This window comes from Coturnix japonica, chromosome 3 (genome assembly GCF_001577835.2).
Source record: "Coturnix japonica isolate 7356 chromosome 3, Coturnix japonica 2.1, whole genome shotgun sequence".
Lineage (NCBI taxonomy): Eukaryota > Metazoa > Chordata > Aves > Galliformes > Phasianidae > Coturnix > Coturnix japonica.
The window spans coordinates 56,144,102-56,159,583 of record NC_029518.1 but is presented as its reverse complement, the minus strand read 5'-3'; the positions used below and the strand labels follow the sequence as shown (position 1 = coordinate 56,159,583).

The 15,482-nt window shown below is 41.6% G+C and overlaps 1 protein-coding gene across 1 annotated transcript; it reads left to right on the top strand.

The window, feature by feature from the left end:
• Positions 1-4,583: 4,583 nt before the first annotated feature.
• Positions 4,584-13,807, top strand: GJA1 (gap junction protein alpha 1). Its single transcript, XM_015858765.1, has 2 exons — positions 4,584-4,852; positions 10,770-13,807. Exon 2 carries the CDS (start codon positions 10,786-10,788, stop codon positions 11,929-11,931), a length of 1,146 nt encoding a protein of 381 aa, XP_015714251.1. The 5' UTR covers positions 4,584-4,852; positions 10,770-10,785; the 3' UTR covers positions 11,932-13,807.
• Positions 13,808-15,482: the final 1,675 nt, after the last annotated feature.

The following is a 15,482-nucleotide window of genomic DNA, read 5'->3' as shown; positions in this document are numbered from 1 at the left end:
ATTTTAGTATTGATGCAAAATCTCCCAAATAAGCACACAAATATGTCTCTGTAATAAAAAATAAAAATAAAAATAAAAATAATTTTTAAAAAAATGGTAACAATTTGAGAGTGAAGATTAAAATTCAAAAGAAAATAAAACCTGAGGAATACTGGATACAGGATAGAAAAAGTGAGATTTTCTGGGGGGAAGGAGCTCCTCCATTTCACTGTTGCCTTTCCCAACACAGCCAAAGCAAACAGGCAAACTTTCTGCCACTCAGTTCACCTAAATGTGGAAAACACTCCAATTTCTCCAAGGCTACCACAACAGGTCAGTTGCTGTTTATAAAACTTGGATAAGAAATGTTACAATTTATGTCAAAACCACTCACTTTTTCTAGACATCAGTAGCACCATGCTTATTGTATGACCAATTTTCTACTCAGCAATAAAGTATTTGTCATCAGTAAATGTTTATACATACATATTCTGAAATCTTGTTTTATTTCAGTACTAACATGCTTAGTCATGCCAAGACCCCTGGCAAAATTTAAGGACTGCTTCTGTTTTTTTGAAAGGCTGCATTACTTTCACACTATATTACTTTATGTTATGACAACTGGAAATAATAGCCATATTTCTTTAAAAAAGTATGCATTTGTTTCATCCTTTAGAACCAAATGTCTTAGAAGGCTCAGCACCAATACAAGGAAATAATAGATCACAAAATATCATAAGACCTTCCCAATGTAGAATTTATGAAAGCGAAATGTAAAATGAGATAAAAAGCTTAACTGACATTGAAGATACAACTCATGTTTATTTTCATTGTGTACAGAAGGTGGAGCCAAATTCATAAGGATCTCTGAGCTCATACTTAAATTTTTTGTCTGGATGGTTTTCCACTGACTTTTTGGAGGGCTGCTTGCTCTGAGGAGATAATGATCAGTTGCAATGTTGGAATAAATCCTTTAAGACCAACCTTTCTGGCTTTGAGCTGCCTGTAAGGAGCTTTAGAAGTTTCTTGGCAGAGGCAAAGAGCAACCAAGCCTCCGTGTATTACCCTTCCCCCTTTCTATCTATCAGTCAGCAGTGAGCCGGGAACGAATTAATGTTTCTAAATGTAGCATGGAAACATGAGCAAGTGAGCTTCATAAAGAATCTGTGGTAGCATCACAAAGCACAAAAAGGAGATCACCCCAAAATTTAAGAATTGCAGTTCACCATACAGTTCATGGACTCGTCTCCCAAATTGCATGGGATGAGGACAGTGCTATGCATGGGAGTGCTGGGAAGTGAATTTTGCAAGCAAATTGCAAACAAGAGAAGGCGTGCTCTGTGTCTTAAGAACTCCATAAATCACAGACATCCCTAACTGGGAGTGGACCGTGAACCCCACTGGTATCAACAGGAAATTCTGTAATGGTCGAAGGACTGGAGAGTCTTCCGAATGACATATTCACGGGGGCTTTCTCAGTGATTCAGGCTACTATGATATTTCAGAGAGAATATTTGGAGGAGAAACAAGGAAAAAAAGTTTATGTATAGAGTTCTGTATTTATATTTAGGTAACAAATAGAAAGAAAACAGAGGACCGGGTTGTGAGCTAACCAAGAATCTGTGTCAGGGGCTGTAAAAACTAAACAACCCACTGGAATTTATCATCTCTTTTGACAAGAAATGCATAAAAATGTAGCAGGAGTATTACTCTTCACTTATTGAACCAAAGATTCATGTTGGTGTGTGAAAGCCCTGGGCAGAGGGAATGGACAGAGCCTGCGCTCTGGAGCTGCATCTAGGTTACAACGTGCTCTTGCCCTCACTGGCTGTGCCGCAGGCTGCCTAGCAAACACAAACTGGTTTTGCAGTCCTAGCCCTGCCATGCTGAAATGCTGCCTCACAAGACAGTACCATTTGCTCCAAAGGGCAGAATGTCAATGGAAAGCATGATTAGCCTCAGAGAGCTCTGGGCCCCAAAACCTTCATTTCTGTGGTGTCAAGAGTCTGTACTCTGCAATACAAGGCTTAAAATTGAAGTGTGATCTTTTTACCCATCTCTCAGTCTGTAATTAAGAACACAGTTCCCCTGCTTCCCTGCTGAACACAGCTTCAGCTGAAGAGGGACTGTGTGTGAAGACATTTGTTCAGTCTGAACAGCTTCTCCCCATTTGCGGTGCAAATGAGTGTGAAACTCTTTGGTCACCTAGTGTAATTGTAGATCCCTGCAGTGTCTGCAGCTGAGTGTGCTCTGGTAATAGGCTATGAAACGTGATCATGGAGACATACTTCCCATCTATAAAAGACCTTTTCAAGGCAATTTTGCCAGGACTCATAATTCTTCTTAAGTCTTCACAGTATCACAGCAGAAGTTTGAAATACTTTCCCTTTTCATGTGGATAATGCTGTATCAGAGCCAAGTGTTATGTTCATTACTGCTGCAAAATTATTCATCCCTGACATATGCGTTTTACTTGTGTAAAGTGGACTCGATGAGTGCTGGGCTTCTCACAAACACTGTTTGTTTATTTAAGTGGAGAAATACTTCCAGGTGCTTCTTTTAAAAACAGAATGCTTCAATAATTGCAGAGGCTATGCAGGAAGGTGCAGAGAAAAATGCAAGACTAGGCATGCGAGGCCCTGTGATCTTTGGGAGGGAATGATAGCACTCCATGGTACTGTGTTATAACGTAAGGCAGGGAGAGGTTTTGTTCTGCTGGGTTTTGTGCTTTTTGTTTTTGTTTCACCTGGAAAAGTGCTGTTTTTCCTAAGGGGGAGGTTTTCAGCACCAACGCAAACAACACCAAATCTCCTTGTCTCAGCATGCTGCCACGTTGTTGGTGTTCTGTGCCTTGTGCCAGAATAACCAGAGCTTCATGGGGCAGCAGCAGCAGTGCTTTGTGTGTCCTGCTCCCTACCCATACCACAGTGGTGAAGGCAGTGAGGGGCTATAGCTTTTACATATTTTACCATTTTTTATTTCTGAAGAAGGTTCCAGAACCTGTTAAGCACAGAACTCCATTTCTTCCTTGCCACTTTCTTTTTCCTCAAAACGTGACGAGAAAAATGACCTTAAAACAGCACTCAGAGAAGACAAAGAAAAGGTTTTGTTGTGCCATGTAGCTTCAACAAGTGTAAAAACTTAAAAACGCTGTCAGAAATAACAGGCAGAGTCTAAGCAAAGGGGACAAGTTTGAAAACCAGCATCTTTATAGATGGAGAAGGAAACAGCAAGGTGGAAAGCTGAAGTGCACTGTCTCTTCTTCTCACACAGGAGGCAGTGTGGTCTGCTGCAAATGCACCAGAGCAGGAATTTGGATAGTGTGTGTCTTTCGCAGCTTCAGGGCTCCCTGCTGAGCTTATCTACAAAGGCCTTGTCTTGGTTCTTTCATCTAGCGAGTTCTTGGGGAAAAGGAATTAGGTATGGGTTGCAAAAAATGAGCTGGGATATCTATGTTGTGTTATAGAGTATGGTGTTGTTTACTCCAATAACAGATTGTAAGGAGGAGCTTTATTTGGGATCCTCTCAGTGGCCACTTCTGGACTTCTCCCTTTTCTTACATCCTTTAAAGGGGAAAAAAATAAAAATAAAAATAAAAATAAAAATAAAAATAAAAATAAAAATAAAAAGTGCTCATCTATACTATTTAGCATGAAAAAGCCCAGAAATAGTCAATGAGAAAATGGGAATCGAAACCCCAAAACTAGTCTGGTACAATGCAAAACGGGAACCTTCATTCCGAGCTACCAACCACCAACCACTTCTAGAGAAGCTCTTCTACAGCCTGCCAGAGGAGCTGATACCCCACTACACAAAGGGTACATGACCAATTCCCGACACAGTTTGGACTCCATATGTGAGGAGCTTAACACCCACAGAGAAATGAATTAATCTCTCTTCTACAGAAGAGTCGTTCTGTAGGGAGCATTTAATCACAGACTGATCAGGAGCAAAGCCAAATATCTTCATTCTGAATAGATTAGCCTTGGAGCACATTCATGTTCTGTAAAAATGAAATGAACAATTACCAGGAGCCCTTCTTCTCAACTACCGAAGAGTGAGTTTCTGTGCTGTGCTTTATTTTCTGAAATTTCCTGGAAAGAGTTTCCTGGAATGTGAGATCGTTTCTCCATGTCTCCCATGGGATGCACGCACGTACAAACACGCACACACGCACCAATAATAATTAAAAGACGCGCGATAGATATACATCCTACAGGAGCAAACACACCGCTCCTCGGGTGTACTTTCACGCTAACACGTAAGAGGACCCAAGTAAACAAAGCCGCACGAACACCAAGGATCAGGGGGCACTTGTGAGGGCTTCCTCCCGACGGGGCGGAGGGGTGGGAAAGGCGAGGGGCAGCCCAGCTCGGCACGCCGCAGCCCCCGGTGCCCGCACACATCGCCGCCCCCTCCCCGCGGTGCCGCCCGGCCGGGCAGGTCCCAGCGAGCCGCCCGCCGCAGCCCGCCCGCCCTCGCTCTGTTGCATCAGCACCGCCGACCTCGGGGCGCTCCCCTCTGCCCCGGCTCGTTTTTGCTGCGCCTTCATTTCTCGCCCTCCTCCCCCCACCTTCCTGCGCTCCACTCGCGGGGCCCCTCCTCCTGGGCAGCAACCCCTCCTTTTCCCCTCCTCTTTCACAGTCAGAAAACTTGTTAAAAGCTCTGCCCGTGTTCCAAGTTAGAAAAAAAAACTTTTACGAGGTATCAGCACTTTTCTTTCGCTGGTGGGGAAGGAAGGATGAAAAATACAAAGCAGGAGTAGACTTTTAAAGTTTAAATAGACAGGTTCGAGCGCCTGAGCGTGCTCTTCCGTTTTCCCTTAACCCTCCACAGAAGTATCCCGAGCCACTCGCACTGCTCATCAGCAGCGGTAAGTTGGAAGTTTTCCTTTCTCGTCTTTTGGTGTACACTTGTTTTTGGGGTTTTCATTTTTCCTCCTAGAAACTTTTTTCACTCTTAAGGATTTTGCGTTAAATGGTCGAACTTGTTTAAAAATAGTCTATGTAACAATAAAAAAGTTCTCCCGAACTACTCGGTTTAAACTGGCAGGGATTACTCCTTGCTTCCCTTTCCTTTGTCATATTTTCACACATTTCTAAAAATACGACTCTTTCCTCAACTTCCGACCTCGCTGCTGCAGCTGCGGAGCCGAGGACTTGTTGCGCCTTTTGGTGAGGTCTGTGCCCCCCCCTCGCACTGACCCAGAAAGAAGGAACGTAGGTGCGCTCCGCTTCGCTCCGCCGCTCAGCGCAGCGCGCCCCTCTCCTACCCCACGCATTCCGCTTTCCTACGGCGATCCCACCGATGCCTGCTCGCTGCTCTTCATTACGTGCTTTGTTAAACGCTGCTGCTGCGAACGTGGTGACTTCCACGTGGGCTTCCTGGCGATTTTTCCTCTTTTTCTTTGAAAATAGACGTGATAAAATCCAGACGTGGGTTACGGGTTTTTAACCTAGTTTGTATATAGTTACTCTGTTTTAGCAACCTCAGTAAAGGGATTTTAGGGAAGGAATGTGAGATATCATGATACGTCTTACCACTCTGGCGAGGTTTCTGAGTTCTGGGTGATTATAAACGAAAGCTGCCTAGGAGGGACTGTGAAAGAATAGCCACAATCAGTGTCATAATCCCGATGTGACATGTTCCTTTTATATTACCTTGAAGGCTTAAATACTTTCAAAACGTGGCGAAAAGGAATGGTTGAGCAGCATCTCTCAGAGAGCTCAGAAGCTGTTCAAGTTGTGAGAGTTGGAGTGGTTCCACTCTGTAGGTCTCTGCCCCGTGCCAGCGGGGAGGGAGCCGCACCAGGAGACAGGGAGAGGGACCTGCAGCTGGAGCACAGGGTGCAGGACCAATCTTATCGAGTTGCACGCTCTTCTCTTAAGCAAGAATACTGTGTGCTGATTTTTGTCCTTGCATTTTACCTTGCGATAACTAGTGAGCCTTGTGTAGGGGCATATTTTGTCTGAGGAATTCCTTTAGATCTGAGTGTGCGAGAGCCCCCGGCAGTGGGGGTGAAAGTGAGCCATGAGCACCTGGGCCTGAGCCCTGCGTGTGCGTGCCTGTGTGCGCCCTTATAACAGGAATCGAGCTGCAGGACTCGGTGCAACTTTCATCCTGCCTGCTTCACATCTGGACAGCACACTGCACTGCCGAATTTAAGCCTCTGGTCTTTGAGATGTTTACTGAAGTGCTTCCTTCAAAAACTTCAAAGGCAAACACTGGCACTGACCCATGATACCTAACAAGCGTACAAATGGGAGAAGGGCAGCAGCAGGCGGAGTTCAGGAGGAGGAAAAAGGGGACGCCAGGGATTTGGTTTCTGGCATAAGTCTGAGTGCTTCCACACTCAGGAGTGCAAACAGATCCAACACTGTGAAGTTATCTCAGTTTTCACGTACTTCAAGTCTACGAGATTAATTTTAGTTGTCTCAGAAATGAACTCTGGGTTAGGCCAAGGATTCCTGCGGGCAAGAGGAAGGTTAGATGACATTGAGCAACATCTGTTTCATCAGATACTGCTCTCTTTTCCCCAGTCTCTGGTTTCTCCCCCCCCCTCGATGCTACCCGCTGAGTTTATCTCGCATGGAGGCACCTGGCCTCTTGTTTATGCCTCATGCACTTATTAGGACTCCAGATTTCAAGACCTGCAAGCATGAGCTTCAAGGGGCCCAAGGTCCCCTCAAGGAATTCAGTGTTTCTTCTCCTAGTTCCCAAGCGAATCAGAGAAGGGATGAGTATGGACAATAACACAAAGGGGAGACTTTAGTTATACGACTAGGGAGTGCCTAAGAAAGCACTTCTGGTTGCTTAGGGCCATTGTGAGGCTATGCTTTAGAAGTAAATTGGGTGTAGAGAGTACAACATGGGAGCGAAAATCCTGTGGGGATGATCCACAAGTGACCACCAACAATGGTAGCAGACAATGAGAAAGCAAACATTCCTGATGCTTTAAATTCTAGCTGCTGCAACCGTTCAGCCTCTTGTCTTTGGCAGATGGAACGAGCTGAGGTTCATCTTTAGACCTGCAAATGAGCTGTGCCTTTGGAGGAGATGGTCTGACATTTGCTGATTTCTGTAGGATTTCAGAAAACTAATCTTCGCTATTCCAACCCATCTAAATGCTCTCAGTTGTATTTCTCAGTTCCTTTCTTGACTGTGCTGGTTGCTTTTGGAAGGTAGTCAGGTTGATTGATGTTCAAGGTCCAGAATCTTCTCTTTTGTTGACCACTTATTTTTCATGTCTGCAAGAATTTCTGTAGGAAAAGCAAAGATTTGGCCTGTTTTCCAGCAGCTTCAGCGGCAAAATCCCATTTTAGATCCTACTCTTAGCCACTCTTACCTTTACTGTTCTTCCATCCAATAGTATGTGACCTTCTAACCCTGCAGTCAGACCTGGACATGTTACCACAACACTGAGTTTGCATTATTCTTCATGGAAAATATGAACCAGATGGCATGGTGAATGCTGTCCATAAAAAATAGTTCTCAAATTTCTTAATTGTGGCTTACAATTCAAATATCTTCTATATGTGATCATCCAAACCCATGTAGATTAATGCTGTAATATCTCCTGCTGTTCTGTGTTGTTTTTTCCTGTCTTTACCCGCACACAGTAGAATCTGGAAGAAATCCATCTTTTTAAAAAGTTTAATAGGCCTGCATTAGTCGTCGTCTTCCCACCCCCCTCTCCCCCCCCAGAAAAACCTTTTTGAAGTAATAATCAGTAAGAACTCATGAAATGTGTGTATGCATCATCAGCCATATCCTAAAATTCCTGAACTACTGAAATTGCACCAGCCCCTCAGATCAAGCTGTGCTATTCAGCGGAACTGTTGAAAGAAGTTTGATTGTTAAAAGAAGTCTAGATGCTGAATTTTTTTACTGTAATCTTCCATCAATTTCATACTATTTACTAGCTAAAACACTTAAATACTTGTTAGATGCAAAAGCACTTCTTATACCTAGTAAACATACATTGGAATCAGTTAATTAAAATGGTCTTTCAGTGTCTGGAAAGTGAACAAGTTATATACTATGAATGAGTTTTCCCTGAAACAAAACAAAGTACTGTGTTTCATAAAGCAAAACAATCCACCTAAGTGAAGGAATAATATATTTGTGCCACCACAAGATTATCTGATTAAAAGCACAATGTTTTGAATTGACGTGGGGTTTTTATCACTGGCAAAGGCTAGCGTGTAACCGATCTCTTTTTAAAAAGTTCCTTTTCAAAACTATGTATGAGTAATTCAAGCGTGGAATGTTTCCTCCTGGAGTTAATATTGCCAGAGGATATAAATGAAACTTAGCAATTTTGCATGCTGAGGTAAATTAAAAAATAAGTAGTAAATTCTCAAAATATTGCAGGTGTGGGATTAGGTAGGTCAAGACTGAAGTAAATCATGTTATAGTAATGGAGCAGAGTGGAGTGTAATTAAAAAACAAACAACATATAACTGCCTAGAAATAACATGTCCCCTGTTTTCTTAATCAAACTTTCAATCTGAAATAACATTTAGACAGTAAAAAAGTACACTCGAGTCTGAGGAAACTCTGTTAATGCGGTAGTTTCAAATCATCTGAAAGCTGACTAATTAAATCAAGAAGCTGTTACTTGAAAAAGGCTCCTTCTGTCCACTTCCACTTCTAGGACATGGAGAAACAAACTTCGCATGCCGTATAGTTACAGACTGTTCTCTGTTTTAACAGTCTCAGCATGAGGAGGGACGCAGTTACATTGCATTCCTGCCTTTGCACAGCCCTCTGTGCTCCTGTGCTGACGCCTTTCCTACCAATCTGAACCAATAAAGACAAACTAATCTTTTCCTGGGAATGACTAAACCTGGAAATGATCTGTCCTGAAAGGATACCTTTGGAGAGAAACATGCTGTGTGTCCCTCCCAGCAAGGCCTCTAGATTTAAAAGTTTGAAGAGGGCCTGATCCTTTGATGGGACTTCATTCATGTGAAGAACTAATTATGTGAGGAAGGGTCTGTACACCCCAGTAGGTAAACTTCCTCTGCACTTCAGAGCGATCTGACCAGGAGGGCTGTGGAACCGGCTCTGGGATATTTTGCAGGCGTTCAAAAATAATTGGCATCTCCAAGCCGTCGGATCAAGTACTTTAAACACTTGGCTCTCGTTATTCTCTGACTCTTTCTGATAGCAAAAGCGACAGTTTTTTTTTAATTTGGCATAGCATATATTGTTATGATTGAGTATGCCAAATTTATAATCTTCTGTTTCCAGTGAGTCACCACTCTGTGAAAGAAAATCTCCTTGGTACTAAAATTTCCTATTTTATGAATTATCCAGAGGTGTTTTTGTTGTTGTTGTTTGTTTGTTTTCTATAAATAACCTTCACTGGGGAATATATCCATGATATCCATGACGGGAAGGAAACCATTTGAACAGTATCAGAACTATTAATACAGGAAAGAGATTACTCAGCGTGCATGGTACAAATGTGTCTGCCCAGCAGCATCTACTTCAAAAGGGAAGATTTGCTTATTTTTTCTTGTAGGTGTGCAATTTCACATGCTCACTTATGCGGGACAAGTTAAAATGTAAGATTTTTAGCAGAAGTGGTTACCATTCTCCACTTGATAAAAGCTATGTGTGAAGCTTTGTTTTTCCTAGGAATATAGAACATCGAGTAGAATATTTCACTTGTCCCCTCATGTATTTCCAGATATCCCTGAGAAGTGGTGCATTTCCCAGAAACATGCACTTTAAACTCAAGTTGAGAGAGACAATTTAAACTTGCAGTGCTCTACACTTGTAGTGCAAATCACCCACTAGGAGCTGCCTTAGAAAGTGCTCTCTTGTCTTTCCTTCCTGGGTAAATCCTTTTTCTTTTTAAAGTGAAGTGAAGGAGTTTAAATCTAAAAAGATGCAAATGAGGAGTTGAAACTACAGTAAATCAAACAAGCCACAAATAGCCAGGAAACCAGTTCTTCCAATATGGTAACATAAGCTTAGCTGCACCTGATGCTTTTAGTATTTTTGGTTCCTGTATAAAAATGTAGGTGAAGAGTACCAATATTGATCTTTGTGCTGCAAATACTTAGTTATAAACTTAATTTAGAAAACAAGATTTTTTTCTGAAGCGAAGTACAGTCAGAACTTTGCATCATAGCAACTATACTCAGATAAATCATGCACAGTGTACTGATGTGTGTGACAGCTCAGTTTAATATTGCCATGGGAAATGTAGTGTGCATTTGTAATGATGAAATGTTAGGTCTCTGACCCTAACACTAATTCAGTACATTTTTAATGTAAATTTTATTATGTTTTGCTTTCCTGCTCTTTTTAAGAATGAATATATAGATAACTGTGGATGAGACGCACTGAAAAGAGAGGAATCTTTCATTTATTCTTAGCATATTCAGACAGTGCTACCAAACGCTTCCACATCCTGCTTCAGCGGTGTGTCACAGCCGTTTTCTGCCTGCAGCAGATGTCAGTCATTGAACTGAAGCTGCCATCAGGGAAGCTGGTTTTAGCCAACCACAGTGGCAAACAGGGGTTTCCATGGATTTCTTGAAAATATGACAGAAATTAGGAACTTCTGTCTTTCACTGTGTTCGGAGACATCATAAAATGTTCATCTTTACTGTACAGCCCACTCAACCTGCAGACTAAGTGAAGTGAATGAATTAAAACAAAGCTGACACCACTATACTGTTAGCATTGATCTGTGTGTGATTCAGCTCATCAGAAGTATTAAACATCTGTCTTAACCATCAGTTGTTTTTCTTTTTCTTTGTTTCTTTCTGTAGCCACTATCCCGTGAAGATGGGTGATTGGAGTGCCCTGGGAAAACTTCTTGACAAGGTTCAAGCGTATTCTACTGCAGGAGGAAAAGTATGGCTGTCTGTCCTCTTTATTTTCCGAATCCTTCTATTGGGGACAGCAGTCGAGTCTGCTTGGGGAGATGAACAGTCTGCTTTTCGGTGCAATACTCAACAGCCTGGTTGTGAGAATGTCTGCTATGATAAGTCCTTCCCCATCTCCCACGTGCGTTTCTGGGTTCTGCAGATCATATTTGTTTCTGTACCAACCCTCTTGTACCTGGCGCACGTGTTCTACGTGATGAGGAAAGAAGAGAAGCTGAACAAAAGAGAAGAAGAGCTCAAGGTGGTCCAAAATGATGGTGTGAATGTGGATATGCACCTTAAACAAATAGAAATTAAGAAATTCAAGTATGGGATTGAAGAGCATGGCAAGGTAAAGATGCGTGGGGGACTGCTCCGTACTTACATCATCAGCATCCTCTTTAAGTCTGTCTTCGAGGTGGCTTTCCTGCTGATACAGTGGTACATTTATGGGTTTAGCCTGAGTGCCATCTACACTTGTGAGCGAGACCCATGCCCTCACAGGGTGGACTGTTTCCTGTCCCGTCCAACTGAGAAAACCATCTTCATTGTCTTCATGCTGGTAGTGTCTTTGGTGTCTCTTGCCTTGAACATCATTGAGCTTTTCTACGTGTTCTTCAAGGGTGTGAAGGATCGTGTGAAAGGAAAAACCGACCCCTACTCCCACAGTGGCACGATGAGCCCTTCCAAGGACTGTGGTTCCCCCAAATATGCGTATTACAATGGCTGTTCCTCACCGACCGCCCCCTTGTCTCCAATGTCTCCCCCGGGGTACAAGCTTGTTACCGGAGACAGGAACAATTCCTCCTGTCGTAACTACAACAAGCAAGCCAGTGAGCAAAACTGGGCCAACTACAGCGCAGAGCAGAATAGGATGGGGCAAGCTGGCAGCACCATCTCCAACTCGCATGCCCAGCCCTTCGACTTCCCTGATGAGCACCAGAACACGAAAAAACTGGCGTCGGGACACGAGCTGCAACCCCTCACCATTGTGGACCAGAGGCCTCCCAGCAGAGCCAGCAGCCGAGCCAGCAGCAGGCCTCGACCTGATGACCTGGAGATCTAAGCTTCTCACTGCAGTACTTGCTCAACTATGAAACGACGTGCATTGGAAGATGCAGTCAGTGCTGATCTTGTTCCAGTGGAGGTGGTACTTAACAGTCTCAAGCAGGAGATTTTAACAATCGTAAAAACAAACAGGCAAACAAACTTTTAAAATACTTGCTGTTTTTTTGGGGAGGATATGGGGTTGGTGTGGGGTGGTACAATACACATTGGTATTTAATGTAGTTGGTTTAAAGAATTTAAATACTAAAAAAAAAAAAAAAAGAAAAAGATAAGTAGTCATTACTAAGGTATGGGGTCGTTTTTTCTAGAAAGGCTGTAAATATCTGAGTGTATGTGTATGTGCGTACTATTGTGTTTGTTTCTAAAGAATCTTCTAAAACCCAATAATAACTGAACTCACATTTGTCAGGGTGAAGTGCTGTCTGAAGATGAAAATGTTTTTCCTATTCAACAAGCAAAAAATCCAGGATTGTCTCTGATCATTTCCCTGTCAAGAACATTCCATTCTTAATAAGTGCACTTTGAAGGTAAACTTTCCTGCATAGTCCACCAGGTTGTTGAAAGGCTTCTGTGAAGATAGTCTACAACTCAAATTTCAGAAGAAGCCCACCAAGAAATACTTTGGTCACCTGCTTTTCCAGCTCTTAATGCAGGTAGATTTAGTGATGTGCATAGGTGGAAGTGGGATGGCTCCACGCTCCTAGAACCAGCAACCACACTCTTGCCCACAGCAATATTCATGTCCTGCTGTTCACGTGCAGTCTCATTCGCATCATATAAAACCCAGTTGGCTGTCACTTGCAGATTTAAGCATTAAGACAGGCAAGCAACCGACTCTAATTAATTTTATCACACCTTTATGTATTTTAAGGGTGTACATGTGTGTGTGGACATGGAGGTAAAGGTGTACACAAAACACAATCAGAAGCATACACTGAGAAGCATACGCACACTTGCTGTTGACACTTCCTCATGGATATTGTGAAGGTGTGGGCCACTATGCTGTTTACATTCTCTGATTCCTTCAATGCAATTGAAGCACATGTCGTATATTTTTTTAATTCTATATAATATTGTCCACGTATCCTAAGTGGATGCTTTTTTAAAAAATAAAAATAAAAAAAAGGGCCTAATCCTGGATGTCCTGCTCTGGAAAACCTCTCTTAAGTCAGTGGGAGTTTTGCCTGAACAAAGCCTACAGGATCAAGCTCAAGATGTAGCGACCCATCTTCTTGCTGGCATGAATGATTTTCTTTATAGAAGTTAGGGATGGAAAAGACCCATTCTGTCATCTAGCCAATCTCCCTGATAGGTAATAATGATGCTTGAACGATAGAAGTTGTAGTACTGTAAGCAAGCTTTAGTCTTTTATGTGAAAAACTTAGAAGAAATGCTTTGTGCTGGATTAATAATAAAATATGCCTACGTGACTTTTGCAGTAACTGGTATTTTTCTTATACTAAGTATTTGAACTGTAATGTCCACTCCAAGTTCGACAGTTAGGGCTTTCTAGATGGCTGTAGCAACTTTAGTGTTTACACTTAGGTTTTGTTTGAAATGCAAATGAAGTTGAAAGGATTTAAAAAAAAATACAATTCTAGATAATTTATTTGAAATAACTGCTTAAGAAATCTACCAGTTTCTTCAAATGCATTGCCTCTTAGCTGAACACAGATTGACCAAGGAAATACATAGCTTGGTTTCATTTTGCAGCAACACAGATAAATGGTTTCATTTACTACAATATATTAATTTGTTTGACATTCCATGTTAAACTACTGTTGTGTTCAACTTCATTGCATGTTTGCAACCATAGTCCATTGGATCATGTTGTCTGGAGAACATTAGTCAATAAAGTTTTAATTTAGTATAAATACATGTTCTGATTGTCTTTTACTATTTTATACTTCCATGTATTATTATTTTTTATTTTGTTTTGTTTTAGTATTGCAGTTCAAGCTCCTTCCTTCCCTCTTCAAATTTCTCTAGTCACAGTGCATTTCACAAGCAATCTTGGTAAAATCCATCTGGATTTACTTTGAATTGAAATTTCTGAGGGACAGATTCAGATACCCTCACAACCCTGGAACAAAATCATGCTCAGCATGAACTACTGAAATGGAAATCTCAACTCATAATATAAGTAATTATTTCCAAACTATTAGAAAGTAATATAAGATACTAATGCAACATTTTAAAGGTCTTTTTCATATGCAGACAACATTCTACACTATTAAATCGTTGCTTCAAGTTTACATTCCCCCATGTAATCAGATTGCTTGGTAGTTTCAGTTTCTGAAATGACATTGTCCCACTCTCAACAAGAGTAAAGTGAGGTTGGGATTTCACACAGTGTTTGCCGCATCACCTTTTAGATCCCTGTCCCAACGAAGACAAACAGTGCTCAGCTTTCCCATTTTGGACTCAAAAGAAAAATGGTTCAACTCCTTTTTTATCTGAAAAATCAAAATGATCACGAGGCTATCTTACAGCTTTCAACTTTCAAATTTGTTTGACAAATTTCTTCACCTTCCTAATAGAAAAATAGAGTAAAGAGAGGAACTTAGTAGAGCAGGACTACTGGATTTACATCTATGAGAGATGGTACTAACACAAGGAATGACTCCTTGAAGTATTTCTTAAGTAATAATGATGAGTCATATTTTAAGCTGGCTTGCCCTAGTTCATCTGTTCAAAGGGAAGAACATTCCAAGCATTTTGAAAGGATCATCGTATTGGAAAGGTTAGTACAGAAACATTCAGTGAAGGGCTCGCCCTGAGACAAAATCTGCAGTCTCCTACATAGACTGATTGTCAAGAATATCCCAAGCTATGGACTCAGTTCGTTAAGGCATCATGGACAGATGAAATAAGTTAGTGCTTCAGTGCCAAGGCGCTCAAGTGATTTTTTTGAAGGTGATGCATGTGTATGCCTGTTTCATGCCAATTCTCCCACCTGGATGTATTTCTGTAGAGTGTATTTCTTGTACCCTTTGAAGTTGCCATCACAGTGATACAATCTAGTGTGCCATTCATACAATTTCCTTACACGCTTCCCCCAGTGTGTTTAATTCAGCAGCAGCTGCATTCTCTAAACCTCTGTAGCTGGATATGGTAGATAGTGAATTTAAAGTGGAAAAGACATTATAAAAACACATTTCTGAGGATAATCAAAGGAAAAGGTTACAATCAACAGCAAGGAACAAATTTCAAAACCTGCTTAGTATTAACAATTTCTGTTGATTTTTTTTTTAGTAGTAGTATTTTGGGGGGGGTTGGGAGGGGGGGTTGGGGGGGGGGAAGGCAAATTCACCTTAAGGCCTCCACCCTTCTCCAGTAATTTGAACTGTCTGTAAAGAGTAAAGTTAGAAGGATGAACATTAAAGACAGTCTGAAATCTATATGTAGATCCTGTAATTTCAAGATGTTTTAAATATGGTGAGCTCACTCTGAAGGTTCCTAGCTATTTTAGAAGTGAAATTTCCATATTTGAAGGGGAAACAATTATGAGCTATAGCAGTAGTTTGAGAACCAGAACAAACTTTGTGA

Excerpts from the sequence above, each read along its gene's own strand:
- GJA1 (XM_015858765.1), top strand. The coding sequence starts at position 10,786 with ATGGGTGATTGGAGTGCCCTGGGAAAACTTCTTGACAAGGTTCAAGCG.